This window comes from Streptopelia decaocto (genome assembly GCF_964273445.1).
Source record: "Streptopelia decaocto genome assembly, chromosome: 1".
Classification (NCBI taxonomy): Eukaryota; Metazoa; Chordata; class Aves; order Columbiformes; family Columbidae; genus Streptopelia; species Streptopelia decaocto.
The window spans coordinates 80,097,754-80,117,112 of record NC_138663.1 but is presented as its reverse complement, the minus strand read 5'-3'; the positions used below and the strand labels follow the sequence as shown (position 1 = coordinate 80,117,112).

The window sequence follows — 19,359 nt, the reverse complement described above, 5'->3', positions numbered from 1 at the left end:
TAATGGAGGTTTTGTACAGCCTTCTTGCACAACACTCCTGAAAAGATGTAGGAAGCTTAGTATGTCTGCCCAGTGGTTAAGAAACAAAATGGCTGCATTTCTGCTAAGCATCCAAATTAGTTTTTTTAAGGCATAACATCTGCTTTGATACCTCAGTTGACTCCATAGAGATTGAATGTCCAATATCAATCTTTTGTGTAATTGGAAAATAACTGTTGTCCCTGTGTATAAAAAAAAAAAAAATGAACCATTACCATTTGTTCTGTAGGAATTTTCACTTAATCCAAGCTTTGGTCAAGTACTATCTTATGGTACAAATGGGCAAATCTAATTGAAGTGTAGAGGAAGGATTACATTGTTTATAAGCGTTTTTGGCTTCTAAAAAGTGGCTGATGGCTTTCTGGCATGCATCCTTTTTCTAAAACAAAATATAAGAATATAGAATAGAAATAAATTATTTAGCTATAACTGGAACAGAAACTCTGGTCTTCTTCCATTTCCATGAAAATGTAAAGAAATCAGAGTAAAGCTTCAAGATTTCTGTTTAAACCTCTGCCTCTTCAAAATCAGTATTATATGTCTGCAATTCTATCAGAAACCTTATAGGAAAAAGAAGCAGTTAAGTATGCAGGTCGAATTCTTTCAGAGGTCATAGATGCTTGTAAGAGGCTCTAAATGTCAGAAACAAGATCTGGAGATGTACAAAACTTAATAATATTAGTTTTCAAGAACATCTTTTTATTGTTGCTTAAGTTTCAAAAATAATTTTCAAAATCCAATTCAAATAAGTTGCAAAGTACAAACCCAAAAGTTTACATCTGTCTGGCAGACTTTTCAGTATTTCGCTCAACCATCAAAGATGTTCACATGTTTTCCATCTCAAGCCAATTGATCTATATTAATTCAAGTCTCAAAACATGAGGGCAGGTTTCTTCTACCTAATGACCAGAGGTCCAGAAGCACAGACCAAGAAACTAGGTAGCCAGATGTGCCATTATTTTTATATGTTTTAGCTTGTATCCAGAACTGGATTTTGTGAATGGATGGTATTTTTGAGTAAAAATGCAAATGAGTATTTTAAATCAGCTATCAGTCTTATAGCTCAAGCTTTAACTCCTAATAATTTTTGAGAAGTAGTGGAGATTGGGGAATGTCTCAGAAGACTGGAAGAAGGCTAATGTCACCCCCATCTACAATAAAGGCTTAATAGAGAATCCAGGAAATGATAGGCCCATCAGTCTTACTTCGGTCCCTGGGAAAGTTATGGAATGAATCCTCCTGGGGGTTGTCACGAGTCAGTTGAAACATGTGATTGGGAAAAGCCAGCACAGATTCACCAAGGGCAAGTCATGCTTGACAAACCTGATTGCCTTCTATGACAAAGTAACATGCTCAGTTGATGTGGAGTGAGCAGTGGGCATTGTCTACCTGGATTTCTCCAGGCTTTCCTACAGCTTCCCACAGCCTCCTCCTAGGGAATTTGACATGCTACGGCCTAGACAAGTGGTCTGTGTGGTGGGTGGGGAAGTGATTGACAGGCCGTATGCAGAGTGGTGGTAAATGGATCCCTTTCAAACTGGCAACCTGTCACGAGTGGGGTCCTTCAGGGATTGATATTGGGCCCAACACTGTTTAACATCTTCATAAGTGATCTGGATGATGGGACCAAGTGTACCCTGATGAAGCTTGCTGATGACACCAAACTGAGTGGGGAAGTGAACATTTCGGAAGAGAAAGCCTGTAGGATGACCTGGATAGGCTGGACGAGTGGGCTAACAAGAACCTTATGAAGTTCAACAAGGACAAGTGTAAGGCCTTGCTCCTGGGAAAACATAATCCAGGGGTGCAGCACAGGCTGGGATCTACCCGGCTGTGGAGCAACTCTGTGGAAATGGACCTGTGGTCCTGGTGGACAATAAGCTCAATATGAATGAACAGTGTGCTGCTCCAGCAAAGAAAGACAACAGGATGCTGGGCTGCATCTATGAGGACATCACCAGCAGAGACAAAGAAATCATTATCCCAGTCTGCTCAGCACTTTTCAGGCCACATTTCAGATACTGGGTTCAGTTTTGGTCCCCGCTATACAAAAAAGATGGGGATGGGCTGGAGAGGTTCCAGAGAAGGGCCACAGAGATGATCAAAGGACTGATAAGCTGCCATATGAGGAAAGGCTGAGGGAATTGTACTTGTTCAGCCTGGAGAAAAGAACCCTTAGGGAGGCCATCATCACCATGGTGCAGTATTTAAAGGGTGGCCACAAAGAAGATGGAGACTCCATTTTTACAAGGAGTCACATGAAGAATATGGAGGGTCATGGGTACAAGTTACTCCTGGGGAGATTGTAGTTGGACACACGAGGGGAGTTTATCACAATGGGAACAATCAGCCATTGGAATAATCTCCCCAGGGAAATGGCAGATTCCTCAACATTGGACATTTTTAAGATTCAGCTGGACAGGGTGCTGAGCCATCTTGTCTAGACTGTACTTTTGCCAAGAAAACTTGGACTAATGATCCTTGTGGTCACTTCCAACTGGGTATTCTATGATTCTCCTCTCTGTGAGTTACTAAAATGTTCCTGGATTGGCAGGGCAGATTCTTCTCAGAAAAGAGATGCTTATAAAGCAGACTTTTACTGCAAGACCTGAAAATATTGAGATCATGACAACAGATTCTGGTCTTATTCCAAATCTAACACAGCACTTAACAAAATCAAACATTTCCATGTAAAGACAGGAACTGACTTCTTTACTGTGTTGTGCTTACCACAGTATGACTTTGGTGTGGTATCAGAAAATAAAGTAGGATGGTGATGCCAGAAGATCTCTCCTGTATGGAATTATGTGTAGGGAAAGAAGTGTTTATGTTGTTTTAAATTTATTTTATATATGAAATACTGGTCACAGTTCTGTAATGAGAAAACTTGTTTTTTTGCTATTTGTGCTGCTAACTCTCTAAGAAAGAATAAACAAACAGCACCAAACTTGACAGAATAATCACAATAATTCTGAATATTTTGAAATATACAGAGAGAATGAACAGTAGAGGTGGTGTGACATTATCACTGAAGGTGCTATGTGCCTAACTAGCATAATTTAAAACAGTCCAGAACAGGCTGGATTCACTTTCCTACAATAAATGCATGTATATAACCACTAATCAATACTTTTTGCAAAAATTCAAGCTGGAATTGATTAAAAATTGGAGTATTTCAGTAAAGTGAGTATTACTGCAATTGTTTTTCCATGTCATCAAGTGGTACCATTTCCTATGGTAGGAAGTCTATGTCACTCAAATCTGTAATCGAAGTACGTTCCCTCTTGGTTATCTTTTGGCTATACTATCACATTTCTGAGACAGAAGGGAATATGTTTGCATAAAAAGTTTACAGAGGAGACAATTTATTTTTTGTAAAGTTTCTTGCCTTGAATTACAAAGTACTACTTTCATTCTAACCCATATGCTATTTCAGTTAATCACAGCCATTGAAAATGCATGTGGTAAAAGGTCACCAGGAAGAGCTTCTATTACATTAGAAAGTTGATTATTAGGGATCAATCAGGCTGAAAAATAAACCTAGCTAATTCAAAATGAGTCCTGATCTTAGATTAGGATTGATTCGAACAAGGCAAAAAAATTGAGAGTAGTGTTTTGATAATTAGGAATCTGGGTAGAGAGTTTATATGGAAAACTTGCTTTATTTGCTGATTTTCATGTATTTAGTTTGTATTTTCAAGTGCTTTAGCAAGTTGGTGTCTGAACTTTAACTTGATAAGTTTTTGTGTTTAAACATGAACTTCTGTTGAAGTCATTTATTAATTCTTTACCAGAATGTTCTCAGAAAAGATGGTAATCACTTGATACCTAAGGACTTTGCCTCATTTATTGTTTCTTCTGTTTGTCCTTTTTCAAGAGTATACTTTAGAGTTTGTAAGTTATCTTTGAAAAGTGTAATTGTCACCTTGGTGCAGAGTTCGAACAGGCTGATAATACGTAACACAAAATCAGTAGAGTCCAACAGTTGCCCCCTGTATATTCTCATCAGTTTCATTTTCCACTGACTGAGACCTCTTAATTATTTTCTTTCTTTTGCTTTAGCGGACCACCTCCTCTTTTTCCATCATCTGTAATTTATGTTAAACCTACAGACACGAAAAATTGAATCAACATTAAGCCTACCATTATTCATCTCAGATGCTTTCTTGGCATTGGGTTTTCCTCTTCTCCATGTTTCGTTTGGCTTGTCTGTTTTGTTTATACTCTCTCAAGGCAAAGCCTGAGTTACCCAGAGCTCTTCTGTTTTGAGTGTTCTTGATTTTAGACCCTTGGCCTTTTAAACCAGCTGTATAACTTTATCTAACATCTGTGAATAGCACCTTCTCAATGAGTAGCTTCTCTGTTCTTCTCAACTACTGTCGAAATTGTTCACCCACAGGGTGTCTTTCTTCTGACCTCTGTTCCATTTCCTCTTCTTACTCATCCATTTCACTCAGCCTCCTGCAGTTAGAAAGGATAATACCAACTGGGTAAGCTCAGACATTAAATAATCAAAGTCCTTAAAAGCCACACAGATGTTCCCCTTCTCTGTGTATCAAATGTCACAGGAAGGGAAATTTTGCTCCTCTTTGGCCCATACTTTAACTTTCACGATGTCTAACTCTTGTCAAAGTTTCCAGGTTCTTTTCCTACTGGTGTGCATCTGGTAGTGCTGTATATTGCATCCTAGGGAACCTCTGACAAGCATATGCTTTCTGCAGTGAGATGATGAGATTTTCCATCGCTCCAGGTTCACAGGGACTGTTAACAAATGTCTGTATTAGAAAATCCATGTCTCTTTTTTCACTTTTGTCTCCTTCATAGCATTAATAATGCTTTAAAGTGTAACTCTGTCAGTTTTATGTAACATGGGCAGAGTTGTCGGTCTCTAAGTGAAAAAAGATAGACAAACTACCTACATCATGTAAAACGGTTCAGTTTCCCAATAATTGTTTCTAACTAATTATGAGTGAGGTAGAGGATGTGAGGCAGGGAAAGCAGAGTTGAAAACTATAAATAGGGACATGTAGGAAGATAGTTAAGAATTGTTTCTCAATTCTATTCATGTTAATTAGAAAGAGTGGGAAATCGCTGACTTGCTTTGTTACTCAAAGAGAAAGGTATGCAAATCTGAATAATTTCCAAATGTTTAGGACTGATCATCTGAAATTTTGACACTAATGCGAATTTGGAGTACTTCGGAATTTCAGCTGAAAACTATCTTTCAGTGGCTTATCAGTGCATTCAAGGAAACTTTCCTGAAGCCAATAGAATTTTGACAGATTTGGAACCAGTAGCAAAATCTTATGCTAATTTTACCTTATGCTTTTACCTTATTTCTGCTACCCATAATTCTAATGTTTTTCAGGCTACATTTGCTACATCCTACATTTGCTTACTGTTTGACTATACCTTTTTTAAAAAGTTGAGAGTTGCATTGTTATGCCAGTCTAGCTTGTGAATACCTGATAAACAAATGTAATCTATATTATTTATCTTTGTTTTCTTAATCTCAAGTTTATGCAGATCTTTTGTTTTCTAAATGCCTATGTTGTTGATGCAGAATAATTCCTTTAGCTCATTATATTGATTTTGTTCATACAGAAATATGTAATAAATGTCACTTTCCACTTGAGGAATATAAATTTATACTGAAAATACATTGAAAAGGCTAGAAATGCACCGTCTACCACAACTGTTCTCTTCAGGAAAAAGAAAATATAGACTTGCAGCATGATTTTTCTGTACAGCATGAAAGTACCATATTTATTAGAATTGTTCTAAATTATGATTTTAAATCAATTTGTATAATCTATATAAGCAAATTGAATGACCAACCAAGTGTACTAATGGTCAATATGAATTTGAGATGAATATTGATAGATCTGAATTTTCTCACTAAAAATGTGAGTCTCTCATTGCTGTTAAGACAAAATCTGTCGTTAAATAGTGCTTGGAAAATAACACACCACCAAAGCACATCTGAACAAGAGAATTATTATCATACTCACAAGCAACTTCTAAAGTAGTGTTTTCCTCTAAAGATACAAGACAGCAAATAACTAACTACTGGTTTACAATTCACCCTTAGGGGATGCTTATTCTGAAATAGCCATTTATTGATAAGGTAATTCTAAAGCAAAAGTTTAACTACGCTTTTTCTGCCTTTTTCAGCTCCAGTGATTACCACTGAAGTGAATGAGTTTTCTGCATGCCTCTTTTCAAGTACTGTGACCCAAGTTAATAACTGGCAGTACTCATCAATGCGTTGAAGGGATCTGTCAACTATGTTTTCCTTTAGAGTGCAGTTCTTGTAATTTATAGCTTGATATATGTGTTAAGGCATCTAGAAAAATGGTACCAGTGCTATTTTTTTCAACTTCTATTTTTCTCCTTTCTGATTTTCTTTTAGAATCAACTTCCCACTACGAATAAAGGCTCTTCCGAGGGAAACTATGCTGACAGTAAAACTACTTGGAGTAAACAGTGCCTCTAAAAACACAGAAGTGCTCGCTTGGACATGCTCCCCATTGTATCCAAAAGAGTAAGTTCTGTTTTGTACAACAGCTTAAGAAAAGACCATTCTTGAATAATATTGCACTCAACTTGGGAGAAATATAAAAAGACAAAAATACTCAGTTCAGGACCTTGCTGTAATAAGACTCAGACACTCACTCACAGTAAACCACTCTTGATATGCCAATAAGAACTGCATCCATAAGCTTTTCTTTCTTTCTTTCCAATACATTGTTTTTGAACTCAGTTTATGCAACTGTTCGACACTTAAAATAAAGTTCCCTAGACCTGTTGAAAGGCCTTGCTATACCCTTTCCTGTAGCTTTCAAAATCCTTCTCAGCATAGCCTCTTGTTCACAATGGTTGGGTTTTTTTCAGTCTGTGTTCTGTTCTCACACCCATTCATCCTGCTCAGAGTGCAGCAGTTAGTGATGACCACAATGAGCACCTTTCCCTCCACACACCACTTGAGCAGCTCTCTCCTCTTTTTTAACCTCTTCTTTTTACGCAGCACACAGTGTAACAGTGTTTTAAAGATACCTGTAGCCTTGAATATCTCTGCAGTGATGCATAGACAGAGATCTAGGGTAAATTTTCTGCAGTGCCCTAAATTTATTTTAATAGTACTGAGACATCTGAGTTTAGATCAAGGCTTTACAATACTTAACTTTTATTTAGATTCCATAGTCCTGCATGCCTTCTGGGCAATAGATGGTTATTTTCAAGCACAAGTTTCTGCATTAGCATCCATCTCTAAGCTATAGGTCTTTCCTCATCTTGAGACTTCTTAATCTATTTCTGCACCACCATTTAAAACAAAACAAACCCTAAAAATCTGATTGCATGTATTAACTTACTATGTTTGAAATACCTTAGGTTCCATTGAACTTTTAAGCTGAGAGGCTTAAAACACTAGAAAATAGGTTGAACTGGGCCAGAGGCTTTTTCCATCTTTTCAGAAGAAAATTCAGGATTACTTTGTTCAGAAAAAGAGAGCATTCTTCAGTGACTTAGTGATTAGAACACTTAGCTTGAAGGAAGGAAAGAAACATTAATCAAATCTCTGCTTCAAGGATTACTTGAGCATTTTATTCAATTACTTCTTTTTTCATTAAGTTAGTCTGAAGAAGAGCACACAACTCACTCTTCCATTGTGTGTGTCTTTAAAAAAACCAACATGCTCTATGTTTATTTTGAGAATTTCTGCCATCCTAGTGCTTAGGGTGAAATAGATAGAGGGAATATCTTGGCTGAGAATCTAATTTGAGCTGAAATATTAAGGTGTCCTCATCCCCAGGGTGCCACTATGTGCTGAGTACATGCAGAAGCAGAGCATTAGGCATGATAACTTAATTGGGAAACACCTGGGTATCTTTGGAGGTAAACAGATACATGAGAATCCTGTTCTTGAGGACCTGTGAGGTTTTCTTATTTTTCAGTATTTGAGTCTCAAAGGATCATTTTTTTTTGAAGATCTGAAAGCCCTCAGCTCCCTGTGATCTATATTTTTTAATGTATGCCATTGGAGAAAGCACATTTATTTTCATTAGGTAGGTCTCCAAGTCACCCAAGCACTTTCAAAAATTTTACTGAAAAATGTCTTGATTCTCTCATGGTACACACAATCAGCACAGTGAAGGGGATAGTTACTTTCCTTTCATCTGCTTCATAATTGTACAGACCATTGCTGAAATGACCCTTCACAGGAGAAATACAAGTTGAGTTGTTGAGGAGAAATTATTCAGAAACTGCATGTTCAACACTTCCTAATCTAATAGCTGTGCCGTTTACCATTATAGTAATTACACAAAGAAACTTAACTGCTTTTTGCTCTTTTGGCCAATCACAACTCCACAGAATTATTTGTTCACCATTATTTCAGTTGTTAGATGGATTTAAAAATAAGGATAGCCCTGAAATTCCTTATAAAATAAGAAACTTGAAAAGATTGCTTTTCCTTTTTTTTTGGAAGATCATGAATATGTTTTGGTAAATTAGCTCTCAGGTTTACCTGCGTAGAAAGTAGCAGGATTAAAACTGTCAGGTGATTCTTAATAGGTAATGCTATAAGTTAGTTGAAATAATTGAGAAGCAACTGCTCCACAGGAAAAGAAAAAGTTCATAATTGTTTTTATTTGACTCATCAGTTTTGTAGGAAGCATTAATAAACTGAATAATGAACCCAATTTCACTCCCATCGCTGCTGGAATGCAACTAAACTTCAGGACTTATTTCAATAGAGTACTTCTGAACTTGAAAGTATGTACCAAGGAAAGATGTGTACCTGCAGGATCATGCTAATGTGTCAAGAGTACCTTGTATTATTGCAAACATTATGGTACTAGGTACCAGGGTCTCTAAATGGACAAACTCTGTAAGTGTATATAAAGAGATTAAAGAAATGTGACCACAAAATCTTTGACAAACACTTTGGACTTGGAAAATACCACTTTGTTAAAAGAAAATTTTTCTCACAGGTGAATTTGAGTTCTAAAAAACTATTAACATTCTCATATCTAGGATTTAATTTATTAGGGGAAAAGACAAAAATAAACTCTTTGAAGAAGCCAGTAGCCTTGAGGTATTTGCCTGGGTCATCAAACATCCTTGTTCAAAGCCTTGTCCCAGTTGGTCACTGAGCCATTCTTCTCAGAGTCAGCAAAGATAAGGACAGAGTGGTCTCTTTTTGTCTGTTTGGGTTCTTGCTAAAAAAAATCCATACTTTTGTGTTAAACACTGGAAAAGGAAAATAAATGTCAAACATTTAAAAATACAGTTCCTCATTTCTGTCCCATTGTATCTTTTTCCAGTCAAAAGCACACGAATTCTCTTCAAGCTGCTTGTATCTTATGTTAAAAATAAAAGGACAAACAAATTGGTTTTGGGTTATTCCCAGATGTTACTTAGGAACCTCGATCTTTGAGTGACCTAGGGCAAATGAACACTTTATTTTAAAAGACTCCAAATTTACTCCTCTCTGTAAATTTGATATCTATTTTCTCTTCTAAGATGGTTACTGTCATTGTATGGTAGCTGCTCTCCTTCATAGTTTAATTCTTTATGTCCCTTGCCAGATGAGAGGGCTATAGCTGTTTCCTGAGATTTTAACACTCCAGTTCATGTCTAAAAATACTGACTAAGCAGAGTGTATGATAAATATATAGAAAAGCAGAAGCAAACCTCAACTGTTTAAATAAATCATATAACTCTTTATTTAGCATTTCTTATTGCAATCTCTTCTCCATACATTGCCCATGTTGAAATCACACAATACCTAAAAATGTTCTCAATAATTTGGCCTGTTTCATTTTCTTTTTGTTGTTGTTGAAGACTTGTCAGTGAGCAGATGTTTAGTAAATTTAAAATTTGCTTAATTCATATTATTTTCTGAATTCCAGTAATATCTCTCACTATTCTGACAGTTGTCTTGCAGTGTGCTGGTTTATAATGTGAGTAGCTGATAAATATACAGGGCAGCCACTATACTCTTTATCAAATGCATGTTGGGATTATTGCTTATCAACTTTGTATGTTTCTGTACAGATGTAGTTGTTTACCTTAAAATTATTGCTTGTGCACTTATTATTTAATTTTATGTTTTGGGGCAAAATTGGGAAACAATCAGGAACGTAACTGCAAATTTGTTTTAAAAGTCTGAAATAATCTGATAATTTTGTATTTGCTGTATTCAGTACCTCCAGATTTCTGGAAGCTGTTTAAACTGGAAACTGTGGGGATGGAATATGTGGTTGTTATAAATGTCTGTAGGACATTTAGCATTACTTTGCAGCTGAAAATCATATCTCTAATTTGAATTTTCTAGAATGCTGTAGTATTTGTAGTTATAATAAAGTAGTTATTTCACAGCATAATTGCAATGCAGAATTAAGAGTGCTTGAGCCATAAAATGTGGGGGTTTTATAGTTTAGCAGCTTTTGATTTCCTTTAAATTTAACCTTAACTCTGAACTTGTTATAAATATCAAGTTTGGGGATAATTACATTGTTTTTACACTGTATTTTGTCCTCATTTTTCTGGTATATCCAGTCTAAACAGTAACTCTAATGTTATATAGTATACCTTTGGGAATGAACACAGTAATAATGATTGTTGCTGCCAGCCAACTGGTCCAGTAAGTGACCATCCATATCCCATTTCTCATCCTTATCAGATAGTTGACTTCAGATAGTGGCCCTAAATCAATGCCAACAAGGCCCTTGATGGTGCATCTGCATCAAGAAGACTTATTAGACACAAGAGGCAGTTCAAAAAGTGTTTGGAAGCCCGTATGCCAACTTTCCATTCCTTCACAACAGAAAAACATGTTTGTCTCTTGAGCTGAATAGTTTAGTGATGCAGAGCTAATTAACAATTCAGAAATCTGTCATTTGGGGCAATCTGGGACTTGTAATGTCCCCCACAGTGCCCATTGCTCTGATTTGACTCATTCTAATAGTGCATTTTATTTGAACTGGTGTTTTCAAATCAGAGCAAGCAACACAAATTTCCTCTTGCTGGGTTTGGTGAGGGAAGTCTCCCACGTGACTTCAGGACACAAGGTTGATTTTGTTAATTCAGGGTAACTTGAGTGGTCTTTGAGCAGCAGTGTCCTCTTATGCTGTGATAAGATGGGAAGTTTCTTTTGGCTCTGTTGATAAACTAGAGCTGGGAATCTGTAATTCCAGAGGTCTCAGTCTGCCCTGGTTTTGCATGAGCATCTAAACAAATAAATGGTAGCAGGCACAGAGCAGCACTTGCGTATTCACCTTCTGATGTGCTTGATACAGAGGTTGCTACATGGAAGCCATTGTCCATGGCTGTGATTATTGTACAATCTTTGCAACAGTCAGTATCAGTATCCTCGCCTTACAGTTCAAAAAACTGGCAGCAGAATTGAGAGTGACCTGGCTGAGCTCTCCATTAGAATCAGGTAACAGAGGGAGGTCTCTGTCCATTCAGGAAAGGTTATGGTTATCATGCTCATGATACTTTCTCCTTCATTGTCTGAATGGACCCTGCACACTCTCCTGCTTCTTTTCCTTTTTTAAAAAATAATCATGCAACTTTTTACTGTTTTGTTCACCCACATGGCTCCTGTTGTTCCATTTGTGTGCCCATAAGCAGACTTGGTCCTGAAGAATGTTATCTGCGCAGTACATAGAGCGGCCCAAAGATTGCTAGGGAAAGCTGTGTCTCAGAAATATAAACCATATTTCGTAGTTGTCAATGCCTCTTCACATCTTTTTAGAAATGCCTCCTGTGCTTACAGACTAACCTTATTCCAAAGAGTGACTTACTGATAGAAGATGCATGTTACCTTCTTATTTGTATAAATTAGGCTACTCTATATACAAAGCATAAATGTGTCTAGTTTTTACAACTAAGGCTTTTTTTTTTTTTTTTTGTAGGAGGTATCATCTCCATACTGTCAAAGTGGTTTAATGTCTTTGGTTTTACTCACAGTGCTGTCAGCTGCTTTAACATGTGAAATCTTCTCGCTCCAGCAAAGATACACTGCTTTCCTTGCTGTTTCTCCAGTTGAAGACTCTGAGAAGCCCACATTCTGATTCTTCCTCATCTTTCTGGATAGTCTTTAGCTACTTGTGCAATGGGTGAAAATGGGTTAAATAATCAACTCTGGAAATGTCTCAGTTAAACACATCTTCAGTGCCTCTGAGGTCTGTGCTACTTCTTTTGTTTGCCTATACAGACTTCAAATTTCCCAGGAAAAAAATCCACTACGTGGATTTTTTTATAAAGCCCTCTGTTGTGTTAGAGAACAGTATGAAAGCAGTACTAAGAGCTCAAAAAGATAGTTCAGTCTTTATTTTCATTCCGTTCTCAGCTACTACTCTCCCTTCTAACAAAAGTGCCAATTAATTCAAATTATGATGTAAACCACTGTCCACAAATAAGTGGTTGAAGAGACACGACTCATTTATTAAAGGTCATCTGAGTACACATCACGGGAAAAACAACTTTGAACCACCATTGATCATGTCCACATTCACATCAGTGGCCTAAATGTGACAGACTTCATATCACACAACTGCTTTCCCCCAAGTGCTATCTTGCACACAGCTCCATTTTCTGCCTCCATTCCCATGCAAATACACCTACAGTTGTAAAAGAAACTTCAGACAGTGGTTTTGTCTTCAACCCTCCTGAGCTGTGTTCTCACAATAAAATAAAATGTTTGTACTAACAACATGAATAGTTTGAGAAGTGAAAAAGAAAAATTAGCTCTGAATTAGGTTTACACTGTGTGTTGACTATAAAAAATACTTTCTGGAAGGTTCTCATTTCTTCTTTAGGTGACTTAGCAACAATTTATTCCAGTTTGCAGTTTTAAAGGTACTTTTTTACAGCAATGTTGCAAACTCGTGCTTGGATCAAAATGTCCATCTGGATTCTCTCTCCTCATCTCAGGTAAAAGCTGTGTACTCAAAACTCATCTGCCTGGCTGGCTGTTTCTGTTGCAACGGGCAGAAGAGAATCTAGCACCTTCCCTCAGTTGTATTGACTGAGCAGTGGTTGGAATGTTCATAATAAAAATTATTTGTCAGTGAAAGAAGAGATGTTGAACATAATCAAATTTCTGACCTCATTAACCATTAAGATGTGGATAAATGAAATGATTAGTCCAATATACTATATCTTCCTTTGTTCCAGTACTGTATTCTTAATTCGAGTGGATTGGTTACGATTAGAATTTGTGCCTGAACTTTCTGATTTTATTCAAGTTCTCTAGACTAATTGTGTTGACCTGCCAAATCATGCCAGTTTTCTTATCTGCAGAGCACATACATACCTGTTTCTGATAAGACTTTCTTGTACATGTACTGCTAAGACTGGTACTTCAGACCATAATCTTTCATCTGTCCAAAAACCACACATAGCACATGCAGGACAAACTATGCCACTCAGACTCCTTTCAGCTTTTTGGAGACTGTTATCATACTCGTGCCTCCCTGCCATCTACACCAAAAATCAGCAAGGATTGCAGTAGGTTGCCATAGTCTGCTTCTTTTTGTGGGATAGACGTGTGCTGCCTTCCACCTTACATAGTGTGTTGACACTTCATGACCTCTAATGTATTTGTCCTCAGAATTAAATCTCGTGATTTACATCTAGCTTAATAGCAACCTTTGTCACAAAATAAGAGCAGAGCTGACCTGGACTGTTTTGGCAGCCTGATTTGTGTCATGTTCCCTGCAATGGCACAGATACCCCTACAGCGGTGAGGCCATCAGTGTACAACCTCTACTGATCTAAGCCAGGTTTGTACTAGCCACATAAAGATAAAAGGCTTGTTGTCCTTCTGCTTGTCTTTTAAGCTACCCAGTTCCATGTTCTTTGATGTAATTTCAATAAACCCTGTTGACCTCGTCTCCAGTACTGATGCAGTATTTCTGTCTGTGTGTATTGCAGGCGGCTCATTCACGGAACTGTGCTGCTTAGCATGACGCTGCACAGCACGCTTACAACAACAATGATCACTCCAGGTATCTGCAGCACTGATACACCAACCTCAGTAACGTTGCAGGTAAGAAAGCAAGAAAGAAAAGGAAAGGGTTATTTTCTCGCGAATTGCAAGAGAAAGAATTGTTTCCACAGCTCATCAAGACCCCACAAATTAAAAATCCTATTTCCATTCTAGCTGCTTGAAGAGCACATGTTAATCTTAATGGATGGAAATCTATAATTCTGCACAGTGGCAAATATGTATTATACTTTCCATATCAAATACTACGTCTGAGGGCTAGAGAAGGTTTTTGTAGGGTAATTTTTATTGTTATAATTTTGATTCCAAAAATACCTTTTGCACAAGTTAATGACTTGGTACCTGACTTACAGCTGCCTTTTCAAATCTGAACTTTTGTTCTGAGAACTATTGAACCGCATGCCATTGTAAATGTAACATACAGCTTGCAATTAGACTGAGTAGGCATAAAGGATTTGTGAAGGAAGCAGCTACAAGCAAATTGTCAATAGGCTTCAGTACAGCTCTCCCTCGATGACTGACTGCATGCTGAGCACCCACTCATTCTGGGCAGAATGGTGTTCCTGGTATTGAAAATGCATTAGGTCTGCATGGCAGTTTTGTCATCTTTCTAGGTTAAATTAGCAACTGGACACTTCATGAGCAAAGTCAATTGTTTTCTGTATTAAAAAGCTGAATGACTATTAGTAAATGACATGTAAAAACAGATAATACAGAAAAATGAGGCTGGCCTAAAAATGCCCTATTTTTAATAGACAGGCAAATGGAGAATTTCTAGTCTGAGGAGTCCAGTCAAATTCAAAGGCTTAAAATAGCTCCTCCTATTAATAAAAAAGGGAAGTTGAGGCAGTAAATGGCTACTAATTTAAGCTACCCAGTTCCATGTTCTTTGATGTAATTTCAATAAACCCTGTTGACCTCGTCTCCAGTACTGATGCAGTATTTCTGTCTGTGTGTATTGCAGGCGGCTCATTCACGGAACTGTGCTGCTTAGGCAAATTCAAAGGCTTAAAATAGCTCCTCCTATTAATAATAAAGGGACGTTGAGGCAGTAAATGGCTACTAATTTATAATCTCTCTCTGCTGAAAGAGATGGAAGAGGAGGATGTCTCATTTCCCCCTCACCTTGTTTTCAGTTATTCCCATGCATGTGACACTATCAAGATTTGTGCACATACTGGAAATGTCATAAAGAAAGCTTTTCTGACGTGACTCGCAACACACATTTTGTAGGGAATATGTTTGTTAATCTTTAGAAGGGTGATACATATCAAATATATATATTAAATAAATAGATATAGATAAGAGAGTTTGGTGTGCATTAATAAACCAAATCAGGATGTGCAAATTGAGATGAATTTTGAAGAACAACCTGAATTATCAGTGAAGTCTGTACTCAGATTATCAAGCACCTCAAGTTTTGTAATTTTGGTTGAATGTTTTCTTTTTCTCTATCTTAAAAACATTATTCTGAGTTTCTGACACCCATATAGAAGTGTTAAGAATGAAAAATTGTTAGATGCTGTATCATAGATATGGATTTGAACATCCAGAAGTGAAATAAGGAATCTGATTTACATCTCTTACATTGGTAAACTACACATCAGAATTATCCCTATTTTTTTCAGAAAATAAATAAACAAACAAAAAAACCCCTACATTAATGGAAGCTTTCCATTTAAGAACCACCTTATTAAAAATTAAGAAAGGAGGAAAACGGGAAAAAAAATTATTTCAGCTTTGAGTTCATGCAGTTCTAATAAAACTGAAATACAGTGGATGAAATTTTCCCAGTAAAGGCAGTAACAAAGCTCCAACTGATTTTTGTGGGCTGAGTTTATCACCATCATGTTTAAGTAGTGTATTACATACAGTGAACATCCTTGAGGAATTCTCCTCTCTTCTTTTTCCTCTACTCATTCATTCATTGACAGTTCTGAGACTACATATTGCTAAAAGGACTTCTGTCTTTTGTTTTTTTTTTAATAAAGATTGACTTTCCAGAAACTAATTTGGAGTTCATTAAACCTGAACCTGAAGAAAGAAGAGATCATCTTGAAGAGCCAACTAAAGACTGCCTGAAGCACATTACAAGACTTTCACAGACACATTCTCTCTTGCTGTAAGTTGTACCCAGCCTGGCTTGCTGTACTTATCCTGTCGATCACAATTAAATTCTTTAATAACAAATTTTTCCTCTGAAGGAGCCTAGCTTGATTGATTTGAAAAGTAACACTACTAAAAGAGAGAATAAATCACAGCAAAGCCTAAATAAGCACCTGGAGGTGGCAGTGTATTTTACTAGTTTAGGAAAGAATTGTTTTCCCCTTTCTATTACTATACCTTTTTGTGTCTTTGAGGTGAGAAAATAATTTTTGATTCAAAAGGTAAGATTTTTCAGGTGACTCAATAAGTCTACATCAGCATTAGTAAGAAACCCCCTGGGTTGTATTAAAAGCAGCCTCCTTTCATAATAATACACTCAGACTTTATCTGTAGTAGTTAAATGGCATATAATCATTAAAAAAATCTGTGTCAACTTATAAGCAATGAAAAAAATATGGAAAGTTTACCTTTCACAGAAAGTGGATAAAGAGGAAGTGAAACAGAGCACACTGTATTGGGGAATGCACTGGGGAAGATTAGTATGCTCAGCTGTATTTATGTTACAATGTCAATTAGGATTATGTACTATATAAAATAATTTTAAATATAGAGTGGAATTGGGAATGCAGGTTCTTACAGAGAGCTATTATACCAATCACAGTTAATTATGTGAATTAAGCCTCTATCAAAGGCCAAAAGGTTCACTACTTGTACAGTAACTAAATAAGTTAGAGCTAGTTCAGCCCTCTCAGTGTGATATGATGTATCTGTTAAGAGGACTTTTCTCTGATTTTTTTTTTTTTTTTAACAATTTCTTTAAAAAAAAGACAAGGCAAAATTGCTGGTGTATTCGATGTTTCCTTCAACTTTTAAAAAGACAGTATGATATGTAAAATTATTTTTATTAACTATGGGATTCGTGATTTGGTTCATATTTTATTTTGAGGTATGAATGAGAGATCAGTATTTTATTTTTAATAGCCAATGTGCCAGGGCACTGGCAAGTTGCCAGAAAAATTTCCACCTGCAAAAGTTGCTCCAGAAGTGATTTGGGGAACTACAAGTCAATGCCTCTGAGGTAAAATGCATTCATGGTAAAATGGTGGGTTCTGTAAGAAGGCATAAGATCATTAAGCATTTAACTAAGTACAGAGTAATTTGTCAGGAAAGAGACAGTGTGGCTTCTTTGAATAGAAATGCTCCCTCACCAACCTGATGCTGTCCTAGGTTGTTAGTAGGTGCCTGGCTCTTGGGGCTTTGGTGGATGTTCAAAAAACTTTGCTGAGATTCCACATCAGATTGTTAAAGAAATGAAGTTGCCATGGGTTTAGAGGAAAAGTAGTTAAAGGCAAAGATTGGATGTTTACTGGTGGCTTTTCAGAATGGAAGAATCAGCAGTAGGGCCTTTCAGTGCCCAAAGTTGGGACCAGTGTTATAAAGTATCTTCATCGATGACATGGAGAAGAAAGTGGGTGAGGAAATCTCCAGGTTTGCAGGTGGCACTGAGCTCTGCCAGATTGTCAAACACCGTGCCATGGAGGGGAGATCCAGAAGGATCTTAGAAATCTGGGCATAAACATGGCAGATGAGCTTCAGTGTGGATAATTTTAAGGGGATACGTTTAAGGAAAAATTATTTAAGCATCTTTGTATGACACTGAACTCAGAACTGGAAGTTACAACAGAGGAAACACATCTTGACATTATTGCTGATATTTCCTTGAGCTCATGATTACAATTTGCAGCAGCAGCCAAAAATGCCAACAAAATATTGGACATTGTCAGGAAGGATGTAGAGAAGCAGCCAGCATGTACCATTTCACTGCTATCTAAAACCTTGACATGCTGTATTTTGAGTATGCTGCATAGCTGGAAAATGGACAGAGAAGGGCAAATAATATGATTAAAGGGATTAAGCAGCTGCTTACCAAGAGAAGCTAAAAAGGCTGGGACTTCTTAGTTTGGAGACCAGAACACTAGAGGATGTGTGTGTATGTATGATTATTTTTTATAAAATCATGATGGTGGTGGACAAGGTGAACGCATCATCGAATACCACAATAGTCAAACAAGGAACATTAAATGAAACAAGTAGATAAATTGTCAAGAAATGGAAGAAAGTACCTCCAAAGATAGTCAGTGGTAAACTTTTAAAATCTGCTGTCACAAAGCTGTGGAGTTAGACAATATCATCAGATTCATGAAAGCTATACACAAATTCATAGAGAACGGGTTCATAAGTAGATATTACAAAGAGCACGCAAAAGAAGGACTTATCACATCCAAATTATACGATAATTTTGGATTCTGTGGGAATATGAACGAAAGAGACCACTGAAAGTCAGCAGGCTGGAGTTAAGGCTTTGATAAGTTCAATAACAGATTATTGGAGGAAAGAGAATGGTAGACCTGTTTTTTTTCCATAGCTGGTTGGTTTCAGTTATCCTATCTTGTGGTCCAAGCTGATCTACCAAATGAATCATCAAGGTTAAGGGTAGCATATTTGGTGTGTGAATGAAAGAATTTCATTTTTAAGTACTTGTTGACCAAAAGGAATCTGTCAGCCTGTAATATTTGTTGTATCTGTATCAGAGGCATTCTTTCTACCTTTCCTTGGTTGTGACAGAGCTTTATTAAAAAAAATTTTAACAACATATTGGTATCCAAAAACATTATTACTGTGATATCTGAAGATCTCTCCCTTTTATTTGTATGTCAAGAAAAAGAGAGGAATCTAGGTAGCTTTTCAGTGACGATATATCTGTATGATGATGCTTCAGGCTTACAAGCCTCAAATATGATTTTGAAATAAATGATTGTCTGTGGTTAGAAGACAAAAGAAAACTTTCCAAGGCTGTCTGGGTCTTTCTGGTCATTCTGCTGAAAGCAGAGGAATACGTGAATGTACAGAAGATGTTCTTAACCCTGTGACAGAAAAAGAGGAAACAATGGTTGAAACCAGACAACTGCATGGTTGTCCTTGTTATAGGCTGTTGAATCCAGTAGAGAGGTGGACCACATATTCCTGATAGCAATATCAACAAATCAGTGTAGGCAGAAAGCAGTACCTTACCTGCATGTAGCAGGTACCTTACCTGTATGTACCTTACATACATGTAGCGCTGCCACAAAATGGACAGCACAGCCTGATTCTGTTCCTCCTCTCTGCCTGATCATGATCAAAGCCCACTTGGT

At 37.0% G+C, this 19,359-nt stretch overlaps 1 protein-coding gene across 3 annotated transcripts in view; it reads left to right on the top strand.

Annotated features, from left to right (window-relative positions):
• Positions 1–19,359, top strand: part of PIK3C2G (phosphatidylinositol-4-phosphate 3-kinase catalytic subunit type 2 gamma) — a 255,904-nt gene that overhangs the window by 70,585 nt on the left and 165,960 nt on the right. For all 3 annotated transcript variants that reach the window (XR_014184867.1, XM_082061159.1, XM_082061158.1), the window contains exons 14-16: positions 6,452–6,583; positions 13,987–14,101; positions 16,051–16,181. Coding sequence is in view for 2 of the 3 variants with exons in the window: in XM_082061159.1 (XP_081917285.1) it covers positions 6,452–6,583; positions 13,987–14,101; positions 16,051–16,181 (378 nt within the window). In the remaining variant the exon portion in view is untranslated. The remainder of the gene's footprint in view (positions 1–6,451; positions 6,584–13,986; positions 14,102–16,050; positions 16,182–19,359) is intronic.